Source organism: Melanerpes formicivorus, unplaced genomic scaffold (assembly GCF_026170545.1).
Source record: "Melanerpes formicivorus ecotype bairdi unplaced genomic scaffold, bMelFor1.0.p_v2 SCAF_73, whole genome shotgun sequence".
In the NCBI taxonomy this organism is placed as follows: domain Eukaryota; kingdom Metazoa; phylum Chordata; class Aves; order Piciformes; family Picidae; genus Melanerpes; species Melanerpes formicivorus.
The window spans coordinates 2,007,589-2,023,723 of NW_027142425.1; the positions used below are offsets into that span (position 1 = coordinate 2,007,589).

The following is a 16,135-nucleotide window of genomic DNA, read 5'->3' on the forward strand; positions in this document are numbered from 1 at the left end:
AGGAGGTACTGGAAGGCTGCTCTTCCTGGTCTTCCTGGAGCCTTCTCTTCCCTAGGCTGAACAGACCCAACTCCCTCAGCCTATCCTTGTAGGAAAGGTGCTTCAGCATCCTGATCATCTTCCTGGCCTCCTCTGGATCCTTTCCAACAGCTCCATGTCCTTCTTGTGTTGGGGGCATCAGAGCTGGGCAGAGTGCTCTAGGTGGCATCTCCCAAGAACAGACTAGAAGGGGATGATCACCTCCCTTGACTTGCTGGTCACACTTCTTTTGATGCAGCCCAGGACAAGGTTGGCTTCTGGGCTGTCAGCACAGGGTAGGTGAATTGGAGATAGCTGTCTGTAACAGTTTCATTTCAGCACCATTGTACCTGAGGTGTCCAGGCTTGCTTTGTATGAGTCCCATCATAAACTACAGTAAGATGTTAACTTGGTTGGCCTGCTCACACGTGATAGCTCTTACACCTTCCAGAAGCATTAACCCAGGTGATGTGAGCATAGGTGAGCTGATGTGCCCTGGGACAAGCTGCCACCACAGAAGGCTTCCTTGAGGTCTGTTTGGCCATCCTTTATGGCAGTTTACTGTAACAGGAAGCTGCCAGAGGACAGACCAACTGTCAGTGGGAACTGCCTAAGGCCTTTCTTATAGGGACCGCACAGAACCGTGCCTTAGGCACCCACATGCAGCGAAGCACAGCCCTGAGGAGGCAGCAGAGCCCAGCAGTGAGCTGTGGGTTAGCAGGTTTTGGTGAGCTTTAGCTACACTACTGACTCAGGCACTCTGTGATGGAAGCATTAGGCCTGGCCTGGTTCAGGCTGAAATCACTCTCTGTGCAACCCCCAACGTCTGTTGTAAGGCAGTGCAGTGCTCCCTGATCCTCCCCCTCAGGCTGACCTCACTTCTGCTTTCCTTTCCTCCAGGTTTAAACCGCAGTGGCTCTTTGCTCAACCCACCAATTCCACTAGCACAGAAACCAAACGTGGCAGGAGTCCTGGGTATGGCAAAGGGCAAGGAAAAGCAGGCCCCTGAGCAGCAAGGTAATGGAAGTGTCAGTCTTCGGCCTGTGAACAGGGTGTGACACGTTTCTGTGCAGACTTGTGGTCTGTGTCATAGCAGGGTCCTTGATGGACAACAGAGTGTCTCTAAGTGTTGGTAACATTGAAGCTTGGGGCTCTGCTTCCTCTTTGCCTCCCAGATGATTTTTCTTTTGCATTTTAGAGTTCCTGCCTCCGAATGCCCTGCAAGATGGGGAAGGGTGGGGGAATAGGCTGTGGGCATGAGCTCTAAAATGATTTTCTGCTACAGCAGTCCTCTTGAGGACTCTAACTTATGGCTGTTGCAGTTTCCCTGGATGAAGACAAGCCCTGGTACTCCATTTTCCCAATTGATAATGAGGAGCTGGTGTATGGCCGCTGGGAAGACAACATCATCTGGGATGATCAGGCAATGGAAACCTACTTGGATCCCCCTGTCTTAACACTTGATCCAAATGATGAGAACATAATTCTAGGTATGTTTGTGGCTTCCAGAAGTTTCACTTAAGTGGGAATAGACAAGTAGACATGGAAGCAAGGATTTACAGTCACACTGTGATGGAAACAAATGGACTGGAGAGAATTTTGTCTTACTTGGCCCATGCAAATCATGGCTTAGATTTGTGTGGGGCCTGTACGTCATGTAAGGATGGGTGCATCTTGCTGCACTTCTCCATGGCCTGGCCTGCATTTCCTTCCTCAGCAAATGGATCACTTCTAAGAGTTTCTGTACATCTTTATGTTTTGCTGTTAGCCAGCAACCTTGAAAGCCACTCTTAATTGGAGCAAGGTTCCAGCAGAGGCAGCCTCACAGTGCTGCCTTTGAGTGAAATGTGCCACAGAACCACAGCTGTTTGTGTGAAGAGTGATAAAGGTGAACTTGTTACTACTCTATTCAGAGTGACACATGCATGAGGTTGATGTGGTGTTCACTAGACACGTGTCACAGGCCCTGCTTCTTGGATGAAACTCTTACTTGGAGAATCCCTGCTTCTCCAATTACTAACTTTAAAAACTCAAACTATTTGCCTGGAATTGTTGTAGGACTCCCTTTTTGGTTCAGATCCATCTTTGGATCCAGACTGCTTTCATGTTGTATATATGTGGGGAAGAAGAGAATGATTAATAGGTGTAGTTGGGTAACAGTGCCAGCATTCTATCACTTGGGCTCAACTCTTTAGAACAGCTTTGGCAGAGCAGATGCTGTTTCTTGCACTTTCATTACTCAGATTATTAATAACCTCTGTGTTGAGCAGCGGGTACCCCAAGCAATCCCCACAATCATTGTTCTCCCACTGCAGAGGAAGGTGAGGTAGAGATTTCACCTGTTGTTGAGCTTGTTTCATATCAACCTGAATGGAGGGAAAAGGAGGAGGAGTGTGGAGGTAGGACCCCAGAAACTGAACAAAAAAGGGTGCAATATCTAGGCCAAGCTACAGCTCAGGAGGAGGTTGCAGTGCAGAAAAGCAAACTCTATGAGAAGCACCCTACAGCATTGTTGCTTTTGTGTTCAGAAATTCCTGATGAAAAGGAGGAAATGACTTTGAACTCTCCATCCAAGGAGAACAAGAAAGAATCTTCTATTAAGAAGAGTCGAATCCTGTTGGGAAAAACAGGTGTCATCAAGGAAGAGCCACAGCAGGTCAGAATAAACTTCAGCACCATGCATGCTGGGAATGGTGTGGAAGGAGCAATTGATTTCTTTGTTTGTTTGCTGACACCTCTCTCATGTTTAAAATTGAATTAGAACATGTCTCAGCCGGAGGTGAAGGATCCCTGGAACCTCTCCAATGATGAGTTTTACTACCCCAAACAGCAGGGACTTCGAGGAACCTTTGGAGGCAACATCATTCAGGTAGTCACAGTAGTGCTGGCTGCAGAGTGAGGGATAGTGTGTCTTGGCAGGGGTTTTCCAGCTGAGAGTGTGATTTGGAATGTGTACAAAAGCAGTATTAGGATGACAGCAGGCCAGATAAGTGCTCCTAAGAGAGACTTGTTGTGTTTAAAATGATTAGAAAGGAGTTTGAACTAACTCATCCTGATTGTCCCATCAAACTAAGGTTTGTGTGCTAGATCTTGCTGTGTCATACTTGCTGTGGTTTTGTTTGGGTTCTCTTTCTCTAGTGCTCTTTGTGAAGCAGTAGTGGGAGGGGGGAAAGTGGTGGAGATAGTCAAGAGGTGAGGCTGTACTTTTGCTACTAATGTGTGTTTTAATCTGAATGTTTTGAAAACAATTTAGGTAATGATTAATTTGAGCTACTGCTTAGTAGCCCTGTGTGAAGATGATATTTTTTTCCCTTCTTCAGTGATCTCTTCTGAGACTTAGTGGTTTTCAGCCTATTATGTGAAGAATGTATGTACTTCTAAATGTCCAGGGATAATGGCTTTGTACATTCCTAGGTAATAAAAAATCCTGTCATTGGGTACCATTTGAAGTAGTCAGTTCTAAAGTTCTCTCTGTACAGAAGAGAAAGCTCTGGTTGTGGCCCTAAGCGCTTTGTGTCAGAAGGCAGCAGTGGTGCTGCTGGCAGACCTAGAAATGTTGCTGGACTGCATTATGTGAGGGTTAGCAAGGTAGGAGGATGATCTTGGGTTTGAGATGGTGGGTGTCATTCTTAACAGACATTTTCTCCCTGTTTCAGCACTCTATCCCTGCAGTGGAACTTCGCCAGCCCTTCTTTCCCACCCATATGGGTCCTATGAAGCTCCGACAATTCCATCGGCCCCCCTTGAAGAAATACTCCTTTGGTGCCCTGTCCCAGCCAGGTCCCCATGCTGTGCAGCCTCTGCTGAAGCACATAAAGAAGAAAGCCAAGGTGCAGTTCTTGCTTTCTGCTGTGTTTCCACTTGCCCAGCAGCTGTGTTTCTGTGCCGTGCTGCTAACACTGCCTTTTCCCTGGCACAGATGAGAGAGCAGGAGCGTCAGGCTTCTGGCGGGGGCGAGATGTTCTTCATGCGCACACCACAGGACCTAACTGGCAAGGATGGGGATCTCATCCTTGCTGAGTACAGTGAGGAAAATGCCCCTTTAATGATGCAGGTTGGCATGGCAACAAAGATTAAAAATTACTACAAAAGGGTGAGTATGTGCTCTGGCAGTTGGACAGACATTTTCTTCTGCCTCTTGCTGAATGCTCACTGCACCCTCATTGCATGTTGCAGAAACCTGGCAAAGATCCTGGAGCTCCAGACTGTAAATATGGAGAGACTGTTTATTGTCACACTTCTCCCTTCCTGGGTTCTCTGCACCCAGGCCAGTTACTGCAGGTGAGTAAAGCATGTGTAAGAAGATAGAAGACTTGAATGTGGAATAACAGGCAGAATGTTTCATGCCCTGTTTATTGAATCACAAATAACACTCAGCTTCCAAAACCCAGGATTCCACTGCATTTCCAGTTTAAGTCTTTGTTTACTGACAATTTCAGTTCTGGGCTTTAAAAAAAACCAATAGCCTCTAGGTTTGGTATTTTTTTAATGGTTTTAGGAATGATAGCAATGGCAGGAAGTGAATCTTTGCTGTTTTGCTTTGTGGTGTCATTAGAAGTACTGCTAGAGAGGACAGAGTGGAAGTCCAAAGCTGCTTGAATATTGAGGAGCTCAGTAAATGGGTGTTGGAGGGGATAGAAAACATGGATTTATCGTGGCCCAGGATGTGTGAGCAAAACCTTATGTGTACTTTATGTGCACTGCTGGTTAGTCCCTTGGGTGCCTGTTGCTGGGCAGGTGTATAGCTGTGCTTTCATGAGCCTGTCTCTGCTGATGAAATATGTACAGTTGAGATGGGGAAAGGAATTAAAAATGTTGACAGGACCACCTGGTTGCAAAATCCATGATAAATGCAAATACAGATGGATTTCAGTTAATGCTCTTGCTGCAGCAATAATTCTGTCCATGCTGTACCACAGGAGAAAAGTAAGGTGAAGGCTGATACTGGACATCATCACAGAACTGGGAGTACTAATTGCTCAAGCCTAAGAGGACTTCCTAATGGCTAAAACAGGACTTCTGGAAAGCTTAAAGTCAGGACAGGGCCATCTGAGGGAAGGCTTTGTGATGTGTATGAGGCTAGTGTTGGGAGAGCAGGAGTGGGAAAGGCTCGTGGAAGCCCTGTGGGTAGAGAAAACCTTTTATAGAGGAAAATGATTTTTCCAGTTCCATTCTGTGCAGTGCCTCCTTGGTGCTAGTTTAAAACTTCCTACCTTTAAATGCTGAACTCTGCTGCTCTCTGCCTTCAGGGTTGGAGTGCACCAAGGGGTGCTTGGTGCCATGGGTTAGTTGTTCAGGTGGGTTGGATTGGTTGATGGGTTGGACGTGATGATCTTGAAGGTCTCTTCCAACCTGGTTTGGTTTATTCTAAATAAAGGTTTATTCTAAAGGTTAGCTTCTTACAACCTCCTTTCCTGAGCAAAGTCTTCAGTCCTTGCTTCTGTTGCCTTCTCCATACCCAGACTGACCTGGGCTGGTTTCTGTGGCTATATTTTAATTCAGCATATGTTCTTTCTGTCCCTTTTTAAAGTACCTTCCTCAAGGTCAGTTCAAACAGCCCTTTGAACTCTCTCTACATGTGTTCTGGATTTTCTTAGACTTTTGTGCTGCACCCTTTGTCATTCTCTGCATGAGCAAGTGATGTCACAGTATCACAGTATAACTTAGGTTGGAAAGGACCTCGAGGATGTCCTGACTGCACATCTCTGTCTGTTGTGGTATAAGTGGTGGTTGGAATTACTGAGGCTTTATGATCTTTGCTGTAGGTTGAGTTATAGAAAATTGACCAAAGCCTGACTTTCAAACTTGGTCTTTGTTTCTTTCACGAGGCATTTGAAAACAACCTTTTCCGGGCCCCGATCTACTTGCACAAGATGCCTGAAACGGATTTCCTGATCATCCGGACGCGGCAGGGTTATTACGTGCGGGAGCTCGTCGACATTTTTGTTGTCGGTCAGGAGTGCCCACTTTATGAAGTGCCTGGGCCCAACTCTAAACGAGCCAACACCCACATCAGAGATTTTCTGCAGGTATGTGAGAAAAGGCAGTTTGAGGATCTGAGGCGTCTTTGGCGAAGGCTGGTGGCATAGACGCAGGCCTCGCAGAGCCATGGAATCATGCAGATGAGAAAGGCTCTCCCAGATCATCTAGTCCAGTCCTTTCACCCACTCCAACAAGTCTCTCACTCCACCATATCACAGTATCACTAAGGTTGGAAGAGACCTCAAAGATCGTCGAGTCCAACGTGTCACCACAGACCTCATGACTAGACCATGGCACCAAGTGCCACATCCAATCCCCTCTTGAACACCTCCAGGGACGGTGACTCCGCCACCTCCCTGGGCAGCACATTCCAATGACGCATCACTCTCTCGGTGAAGAACTTTCTCCTCACCTCGAGCTTAAAGGTGTCCCCAGGCCCCAGATATAGATGGCTTTTAGACATGTTCCAGGGATAGTGACTCACCCACCTCCCTGGGCAGCTGTGCCAGTGCCTCACAGCCCTGTCTGTGAAAAGCATTTTCCTAATTTCCAGCCTAAACCTCCCCTGGCACAGCTTGAGGCCATTCCCTCTCGTTCAGTCATTTGTGACTTGTCACCAGTGCCTGCCTGGAGGACAGCCTTGGTTTGAGAAGCCTGCTTTGGCTGCCTTTTCTTTCTCTCTTCTCTTTTGTTTGTTCTTGTTGTTGTGAAGTGGGAGCACTGTTAGGAGTTGGCTGTTAACCATGCAGACTGTTTTGGTTGTCATTTAACCAAGGATTTACACTATGCTGCTTCTGCATCTGATGGAGGCCTTTTATTAGCCAAAAGAAAAGGCTGTAAGGTGATGTGGAAGTGTAGGAAAGTGAAGAAATTGGAATGAACTTTGAAGTGATTGTGCTGTGTAAAATGAGTTAAAAGAAACATTTAAGGGATCCCACCACAGTCCTATCACTAGCACAGAATTTGAGTTGCTTCAGAAGCCTCTGTTGATTTCCTTGATCTTGAGGCCATTAAGCTTTGGGCCTGTCAGTGACCATTCAAATAAGTGTCCCCAGGCTGAGATTTTGGAGAAAATGTCTAGTAATTTTCTGTCAGTTTAGTTAAAAATTATAACTCAAGAGGTATTTGCAGAGCAGGAAGATCCTTGCTGTTCTCAGAGTTCAACATTCTGTACCAAAGCATGAACATTCCTCAGACAAACTCCAGAGATGTTTTTTATTTTTCTTCATCTTGCTCTCAGAGAAGGTTAAACTTCATTAACTACCTGAAGGGAGGTTGGAGTGAGGAGGAGGAAGCCTCTTCTTGGTGTCAAGCAACAGGACTAGAGGAAATGGTTCCAAGCTGTACCAGGGGAGGTTCAGGCTGGGATCAAGAATTATTTCTGCACTGGAAGGGTTCTCAAACATTGGAACAGGCTGCCCTGGCCTGTGCTGGATTCACCATCCCTGGGGGTGTATAAGCAACTGTGGACTGTGTGCTTGGGGACATGGTTTAGTGTTGACCCTGCAGTGCTGGTTGAGGGTGGGACCAGATGATCTTGGAGGCCTCTTCCAACTGAATGTTTTCTGTGATTCTGTGAACCTGAAGCAGACACTTGGCTTGGAAAACTATACTAATTAATTCTGTAAAACCTAATGGGTTTAAGTGGTCTAGTGAAGGTGTTTGTCGTGGTGCAGGAAGTGACAATCAATATGATTGGTAATTAAGCTTCAACTTTATTGTTTGAAAGCACGGCTTATAAAGCATCTCGGCTAAATATGCTCATGTGTCATTATTCTATTGGCTATTAGTCCAGGGTTACATTATAATATCCAGCCTACTGCAACTTCACAACCTCCTTTCTCAGTAGTTCTTTGTGTCACATAGACTTTGTATCACATACTACTATCTTGTAAGTAACTATTCCACATGGTGCTATCTGCAAGCACAGTCACAGGGCTGTGGTGGCCTTGCTGCATCAGCACACCAGCTGTGAGCAGTAAACAACAAGATGGAGTCTGGCCTACACACTCTATTCAAACAGCTCTTCCATAGAACCATGTCCCTGCAATTCAAGCCATTCCTCAACAGATGTTCCCTGCCCATGGCAGGGAAGTTGGAACTAGATGATCTTTAAGGTGCCTCCTAACCCAAACCCTGGTATGAATAAGTCAGACAACTGCAGTAGTCACCGGAAGCAGCGCTGTCTGTCCTGTCTTTGCAAGTCTGTCATTTTCTTCCTTCAGCCATCACAGCTGAGTCTGTTCTGCAGGTGTTTATTTACCGCCTCTTCTGGAAGAGCAGAGACCGCCCCCGCAGGATCCGCATGGAGGACATCAAGAAGGCCTTCCCCTCGCACTCGGAGAGCAGCATCCGCAAGCGGCTGAAGCTCTGCGCCGATTTCAAACGCACAGGTACTGGCAGGCTTTACCTGCAGTTAGCCATTCTTTGCTGCTCTTGGAGGTCCAGGCAGAGAAGGAGGAAGGAATGCCTCCTCCTGGTAAACTGTTTTTTGAGGTGAGGAAGTGAGAGGTGGATTAAATGCTTTTGGGATGTACCCTATATGTTGAATGGATGTGCATGTCATAGAATCATGGAATGGCTCAGGTTGGAAGGCACCTCAGAGAACATCTACTCCAACTCCCTGTCATGGGCAGGGATGCCTTTCAGTGAGGCTTGGTTGCTCAAGGCTTCATCCAACCTGGCCTTGAAAATCTCAAGGGAGGAGGTATCCACAACCTCTCTGGGCAACCTATTCTAGAGTCTCACCACCCTCCTACTGAAGAACTTCTTCCTAAGATCCAGTCTAACCCTGCTCTCCCTCAGCTTTAAACCACTCCCCCTTGTCCTGTCTTCAGACACCCTTAGGAAAAGTCCCTCTGCAGCCTTCCTGTATATGATCCCTTCAGGTATTGGATGTTAGGAAGAAGTTCTATACAGAGAGAGTGATTGCCCATTGGAATGGGCTGCCTGGGGAGGTGGTGGAGTCACCCTCATTGTAGGTTTTCAGGAGGAGACTTGATAGGGTGCTTGGTGCCATGGGTTAGTTGTTTAGGTGGGTTGGATTGGTTGAAGGGTTGGACGCGATGATCTTGAAGGTCTCTTCCAACCTGGTTTATTCTATTCTATATATATGAGAATTTGCTGCTATAATCAGAGTCATAGAATAGTTTGGGTTGGAAGAGACTTCCAATGGTCATCCAGTCCAACCTCCCTGCAGTCAGGAGGGACATCCTCCACTAGAACAGGTTGCCCAGAGCCCTGTCAAGCCTGACCTTGAGTATCTCCAGGGTTGGGGCCTCTACCTCCCTGGGGAACCTGTCGCAGCACCCATGGTGCAGAACTTGTTCCTAACATCCAATCTCGATCTGCTCTTCTCTCATTCCAAGCTGTTGCCCCTTGTTACAGTTTGAGCTGGGTGCCCCCCTGCAATGTTTACTTCCTGTGTCCAGAAGTCCAGCCCAGAGGGGTGGACACAGGAAATTATGTAGTATTTCATACCACAATCCTTTGCACCACTATAAGATGCAGTGCGGAGTCTAGCACTATCTCTTTTCTTCCTCCTCCGTCAGCCGGTAACTGGGGGAGATGTCTCCTGGCTTTGGGCCTGGCTAGGCCCAAGGCCATGGGGGGATGGGCAGTCTCAGATCTGGCCAGCTGAGACTAGCCTAGCAATGGGAGGGGGACGAAGGAGCCCTGGGGGTCTCGGGTGTACCCTCAGGTAGGGATGGGATCACTCTGGGTCTGTTTGGGATTTTTCTTTGTCACTGTGCTTTTGCTTTTCTGTAAATGTTCACTGCTTTCTATTTCAACTTTCCATCACTTTTGCAATCCGTTTGTCTGAGTGTTTATTGTTTGCCAGGGGTGGGGAAGGGGGCTGCCTCAACCCAGCACATTCTTGGTAGCAGAGGATGGTTGAGGTGGGCAGAGGATCTGCCCCCAACCCCTTTACATCTTGTCACTGCAGGCCTTTGCAAACGGTCCCTCTCCAAGGGGAGCCGAGTTGGAGGTTGTTGATTCAGACAAGTGCAGAACCTGTCACTTGTAGTGGTTTTAGTGTGGTGTATTTGTCATGCTCGCTTCTTTTGCCAGCAGAGAAAGATTGTGGTGATATCCAACATTTGTAGCAAACTACCTTGTGTTTGATCTGTGCATTTTTCAGGGATGGACTCCAACTGGTGGGTTTTAAAGCCAGACTTCAGACTGCCGACAGAGGAGGAGATCAGAGCAATGGTGTCCCCCGAGCAGTGCTGTGCTTACTACAGCATGATCGCAGCTGAGCAGCGACTGAAGGTGAACGCTCTCTGTAGGCCGTAGGGCAAGCTACTGACAAGTAGCACCGTGAAGGGTGAGGCTAGGCAGCACTGCTTGCCTCAGGCTAGTTTTGCTATAAAGTAGGCAAAGTAGGCTCTTGACTACTGGCCAATTTGTTGAGGTTTCTGCTGCATAAACTCTTAAAGAGAGAGACACTATCTTCTTTCTACCTGTTACTTAAATATTGAGTTAGCTCTGCTTGAAGGTAGCAAAGGGAAGGTAGGAGAGAGGGCTTATAGCTTGGAGCTCCATGCCAGCAGTAATCAGTGTGTGGCTGAGAGAGAGCTAGGTCATTTTGTCAAAGCTGGCTGGAGTGCTTGGCTCTGGAGTTTGTCACAGTCCTGCTCTGTCCGACAACATCTGTGATACTGTGGGTCACAGTGAATCTTGCAGACAGCTCTGTGGAAGTATGCTTGTTCAGCATGACAGTTCTCCACAGGAGATTCTTACTATGCTCCTAGTCTCTCTCTCTTCAGTAACCTTTTTGTGACTTGAAGTTCTCGTTTTCTTCCTAATACTTTCTGCAGGATGCAGGCTATGGGGAGAAGTCCTTCTTTGCACCAGAAGAGGAGAATGAAGAGGATTTCCAGATGAAGATCGATGATGAGGTACTGTCAGAGTGGTGCATGAACTTGCATCCTAGTTTATGAATCTGCATGACAGGAGGAAAATAAGGTCTTTGTATGTAAAGGGTTCAGCAGATCAAGTGTTGTTGCAACTTTTCTGGCAGTTCTGCTGCCACCCTTGTACCTGTGTTTTGGGGATCCTTCTTGCCAGATCCTTTCAGGACTAGGATTTTTGCCTTAAATGCCTTTTATGGGTTATCTAGCACTTTGTTTCTTCATTGAGGTTTTATGAGGGAAACTGAAGGATCAGTCAGTTAAAAAGCTCTCAGAATGACTGGAAGAATCAGAAGTCAAAGGCTGGAATTGTCCTGATGGCAGCAGCATTGTGAAAGCCTGGTTAATTTCTTGCTGGCAGGTGCGCACAGCTCCATGGAACACCACACGAGCCTTCATCGCTGCTATGAAGGGCAAGTGCCTCCTAGAAGTGACTGGTGTAGCAGATCCTACTGGTTGTGGTGAAGGATTTTCTTATGTGAAGATTCCAAACAAACCAACTCAGCAAAAGGTATAGTTCCCAAGGCTGGGCTGGACATAGAGCAGTAACTGGAAAGTCACGTGGGAGAAGTTGAGTAAATATGAGGCATCGGAAAGAAAATACCAGAAGACAAGCCTAGGAAAGACTATTGTGTGATGCCTTTAATGGGCCATATCTTCATATGAACAGGATGATAAAGAACCTCAGCCAGTGAAGAAGACAGTGACTGGGACAGATGCTGATCTGCGCCGCCTGTCTCTCAAAAACGCCAAACAGCTTCTGCGGAAATTTGGAGTGCCTGAAGAAGAGGTGAGCCTGGAGCGGGTTGCAGAGTCCCCTTCGCTAATGGTGGAAGGGACATAAAGGTTTCTGCTCCGACCTGGTGTGGAAATCCAGTCAGCTACCTCAGCTGCACACCTTTGAAGCCATTTCTAGTCTGTCTCCCTCTTTGCAGATAAAGAAGCTGTCCCGGTGGGAGGTGATCGATGTGGTGCGGACGATGTCTACGGAGCAGGCGCGCTCAGGGGAGGGTCCCATGAGCAAATTCGCTCGTGGCTCTCGGTTTTCTGTAGCAGAACACCAGGAGAGATACAAGGAAGAGTGTCAGCGCATCTTTGACTTACAAAACAAGTAAGTTCTTACCTGAGGTTTACAGCCTGGAACTCCACCCTGTCCCCACCTTAAGATTCCAGCCCTATTTAAGCCTGGGACCCACATAGGAGGCAGTGGTACGGATGTGGATTCACCTGCTTGTACCCACAGAATGCAGCACTGAGAAAGGAGGCTTTGGCTGTTAATACAAACATGGGTGAGCCTTGGTGTCTTGCTGTTGTAGATCTTTTGAAAATCTAGAATGAGTTGCATAGTCTGCCATGTATAGTGGCATGAGGTGCTCCTCTGGCAGTTTGCCATCTTCTTGAGTAGCAGCTACCAATTCTGTGCCCTGCTCCATAGAACTGCCAGAAGAATGAGTGCATTGTCCTTCGTTCTGACCCAAGACCTGAGAGCAGGGAGGGAGCACAGTACTGTTGATGAGGAAGAGATCAACTTGTTAGACTTGGAACTATTAATCTTCTGGGCATGAGAGTTACAGGAGGACTCAGGAGGGAATATATTGTACATTTTCTTGTCCTAGGAATTTCCAATATGAAAAACGATGCAAAGGTTTGGAAATGACCTTTGTGTTTCTGGGAAGGCAGCAGGCTGGCTTTATACTTTTTTGGTGGGGAGAGAAGGACACAAGGACTAACAGACTTCACGTCATCTCCCCTTCTAGGGTTCTGGAGTCCACTGAGATCCTGTCAACAGACACAGATAGCAGCTCAGCTGAAGACAGTGACTTTGAAGAGATGGGAAAGAATATTGAGAACATGTTACAGAACAAGAAAACTAGTTCTCAGCTCTCTCGGGAGAGAGAAGAGCAGGAACGAAAGGAACTGCAGAGGATGCTTCTGGGAGAGGACAGTGGCAATGACAAAGAGAGGGGCAAAAAAGACAGGAGAGACAAAAAGGGGCTGTGTAAGTAACTGCAACCACCAGAATGTACCTGGGAGGGGATGCAGAGGTCTGTGTGCTGCTGATCTGACCTCTCAGATCCTTAAAAGGAGGAAGGAATCTACATGTGCTGCTTGTGCAGACACACCTAGATGGTGCTGCTTCCTTCTGCCCATCAGTTACTGTCTGAAAATGCACATAAGGTGTTTTCTTTGCCCCATAGCTTTGCTTATTTGGGCCTGTAAACTTACTGGTATTTCCTTAGATATCCCCTTTTGGGTTTATGGGTTTTTTTTGAGGGGGGATGTTTTTGAGCAGTGTCCTCAAGATGTGTTCACAAACGGTCCCTACAGCCAGCTTAGGGTGCTCAGGCTGGATCTTGTGTTTAAACCCAGCTATGGAAGTGAAACAGACAGGCAGAGAATTTAGGTGCATTACAGTGTCTACTATGCTGTGTGCTGTAGCAGTGTGTTTGGGAGGTAGTTGGGCAGGTGCCAGCTCTGGATCCCCTTGGACACCTGTTCATTTTCACTGCATTCTGACAGAGAACTCAACATGTCCCTGGCTGGCAGCTGAAAGTGTTTTCAGTTGTCAGTGAACTTCTGTCTGTGTGATGTTGCATCAGGAACAGTGTGGCCAGCAGGAGCAGGGAGGTCATTCTGCCCCTGTACACTGCACTGGTTAGGCCACACCTCGAGTACTGTGTCCAGTTCTGGACCTCTCAGTTTAGGAAGGAGGTTGACTTGCTGGAGCATGTCCAGACAAGGGCAACAGAGTTAGTGAGGGGCTTGGAACACAGCCCTGTGAGGAGAGGCTGAGGGAGCTGGGGTTGCTTAGCCTGGAGAAGAGGAGATTCAGGGGTGACCTTATTGCTCTCTACAACTACCTTAAGGGGGGTTATAGACAGGCAGAGGTTGCTTTCTTCTTCCAGGCACCCAGCACCAGAACAAGAGGACACAGTCTCAAGCTGCGCCAGGGGAGGTTCAGGCTCGAGGTTAGGAGGAAGTTCTACACAGAGAGAGTGATTGGCCACTGGAATGTGCTGCCCGAGGAGGTGGTGGAGTCACCATCACTGGAAGTATTCAGGAGGAGACTTGATAGGGTGCTTGGTGCCATGGGTTAGTTGATTAGGTGGTGTTGAATGATAGGTTGGACGCGATGATCTTGAAGGTCTCTTCCAACCTGGTTTGTTCTATTCTATTCTATTCTATTCTATTCTATTCTATTCTATTCTATTCTATTCTATTCTATTCTATTCTATTCTATTCCCACCATTGTTACTTGTGTATCTATGAGCAAAGTTGAACTCTGCTGCATCTGGGTCAGCATTGTTGTTGGAAACACAGACTGGGAGCAAATCAGTAGTTAACAAATGACTGGAATAATACAGTATGGGATAAGGAGGAGGATTTGCTGATGATTGTTGCTTTATGAAAATACACCCAATGCTGGTTTAAACAAAACCTCTCAACCAAAATGATAGATGGTGCTGGAAAGCTTTTGGGGTCGCTTAAGACAAGGCCAGTCCTGTGGCTGTATCACTAACTGGAGAACTGGATGATTGTTGATTCTCAGTTCCTGTCCAATCTCCATCCTTAGGATCAAACCCACTCAAGCTATAAGCAGTGTGCTGGGCCATGCTGCAGTTGCCTGACACATTGTACCTAGGCACCTGCAGGCCCTTGATGACTGTAGCTATTTCTTCTGGCTTTATAATCCATGTGGATGACTCAGTGGTTTAGCCTTGGTTTTAGGCTGATTCTGTGTCATGGTAAGAGAACACAAACAAATGAAAACACCCAGACTTGTACTGCTTAGGTTTGCTGAATGGGGAAGCTTTTAAGCCAAGACTATGTTCTGTATTCAAGCAGTGATGCTTCTATAGCATGGGAAAAGTAAAAAGTGAATTGCTCTCTGCAACTACCTGAAGGGAGGTTGCAGCTAGGTGGGGGTTGGTCTCTTCTCCCAGGCAACTGCACCTGAACAAGAGGACACAGTCTCAAGCTGTGCCAGGGGAGGTTTAGGCTGCAGGTGAGGAGAAAGTTCTTCACAGAAAGAGTTGTTACCCATTGGAATGTGCTGCCCAGGGAGGTGGCGGAGTCATCATCCCTGGAGGTGTTCAAAAAAGGCTTGGATGTGGCACTTGGAGCCATGGGTTAGTTGTCAGGAGGTGTTGGGTGCTAGGTTGGACTTGATGATCTCTGAGGCCTTTTCCAACCTTACTGATTCTGTGATTCCAAATGAACTGCTCTCCTGCAGCATCAGCCTCTGGCGCCTCAGCGAACTCTCACAAGGACGATGACACTGCCTCTGTCACCAGCCTTAATTCCTCTGCCACCGGCCGCCGCCTCAAAATCTACCGCACCTTCCGCGACGAGGACGGGAAGGAGTACGTCAGGTGCGAGACCGTGCGCAAGCCGGCCGTCATCGACGCCTACTGCCGCATACGGACCACCAAGGACGAGGAGTTCATGTGAGACCTGGGTGGTGCTTTCCTTTCTCCTTTGTTTGGGGTTTTTTTTCTTTACCTTTACCAGTAGGCAATCTGAAGAAATGTCGAATTCGGTGTGGAATTCCAGCAGTGTAGTTGTGTAGGGAGAGAGATTTAGTGGCCTGCATTGGGAATAGTGTGGCCAGCAGGAGCAGGGAGGTCATTGTGCCCTTGTACTCTGCATTGGTTAGGCCACACCTTGAGTCCTGTGTCCAGTTCTGGGGTCCTCAGTTTAAGAAGGATATCGGGACGCTTGAACGTGTCCAGAGAAGGGCAACAAGGCTGGGGAGAGGCCTTGAGCACAGCCCTGTGAGGAGAGGCTGAGGGAGCTGGGGTTGCTTAGCCTGGAGAAGAGGAGGCTCAGGGGAGACCTCATTGCTCTCTACAACTACCTGAAAGGTGGTTGTAGCCAGGTGGGGGTTGGTCTCTTCTCTCTAGCAAGCAGCACCAGAACAAGAGGACACAGTCTCAAGCTGTGCCAGGGGAGGTTTAGACTCAAGGTGAGGAGAAAGTTCTTCCCTGAGAGAGTCATTAGTCATTGGAATGTGCTGCCCAGGGAGGTGGTGGAGTGCCCATCCCTGGAGGTGTTCAAGAGGGGATTGGATGTGGCACTTGGTGCCATGGTCTAGTTGTGAGGTCTGTGGTGACAGGTTGGACCCAATGATCTTTGAGGTCTCTTCCAACCTTGGTGATGCTGTGATACTGTGGCTGGCTGTGTGAAGGGTGCTCTGAATTTTGTTCAGTGAGTGAGCTGGC

General features: G+C 47.6%; 1 protein-coding gene across 1 annotated transcript in view; it reads left to right on the plus strand.

Annotated features, from left to right (window-relative positions):
- Nucleotides 1-16,135, plus strand: part of TAF1 (TATA-box binding protein associated factor 1) — a 43,504-nt gene that overhangs the window by 8,183 nt on the left and 19,186 nt on the right. Inside the window, exons 9-24 of the mRNA XM_068163628.1 lie at nucleotides 919-1,035; nucleotides 1,341-1,508; nucleotides 2,547-2,674; nucleotides 2,780-2,887; nucleotides 3,675-3,848; nucleotides 3,938-4,111; nucleotides 4,195-4,299; nucleotides 5,847-6,047; nucleotides 8,252-8,393; nucleotides 10,142-10,272; nucleotides 10,821-10,901; nucleotides 11,275-11,424; nucleotides 11,584-11,703; nucleotides 11,849-12,024; nucleotides 12,671-12,912; nucleotides 15,148-15,361. Of these exons, the coding sequence (XP_068019729.1) occupies nucleotides 919-1,035; nucleotides 1,341-1,508; nucleotides 2,547-2,674; nucleotides 2,780-2,887; nucleotides 3,675-3,848; nucleotides 3,938-4,111; nucleotides 4,195-4,299; nucleotides 5,847-6,047; nucleotides 8,252-8,393; nucleotides 10,142-10,272; nucleotides 10,821-10,901; nucleotides 11,275-11,424; nucleotides 11,584-11,703; nucleotides 11,849-12,024; nucleotides 12,671-12,912; nucleotides 15,148-15,361 (2,431 nt within the window). The remainder of the gene's footprint in view (nucleotides 1-918; nucleotides 1,036-1,340; nucleotides 1,509-2,546; nucleotides 2,675-2,779; nucleotides 2,888-3,674; nucleotides 3,849-3,937; nucleotides 4,112-4,194; nucleotides 4,300-5,846; nucleotides 6,048-8,251; nucleotides 8,394-10,141; nucleotides 10,273-10,820; nucleotides 10,902-11,274; nucleotides 11,425-11,583; nucleotides 11,704-11,848; nucleotides 12,025-12,670; nucleotides 12,913-15,147; nucleotides 15,362-16,135) is intronic.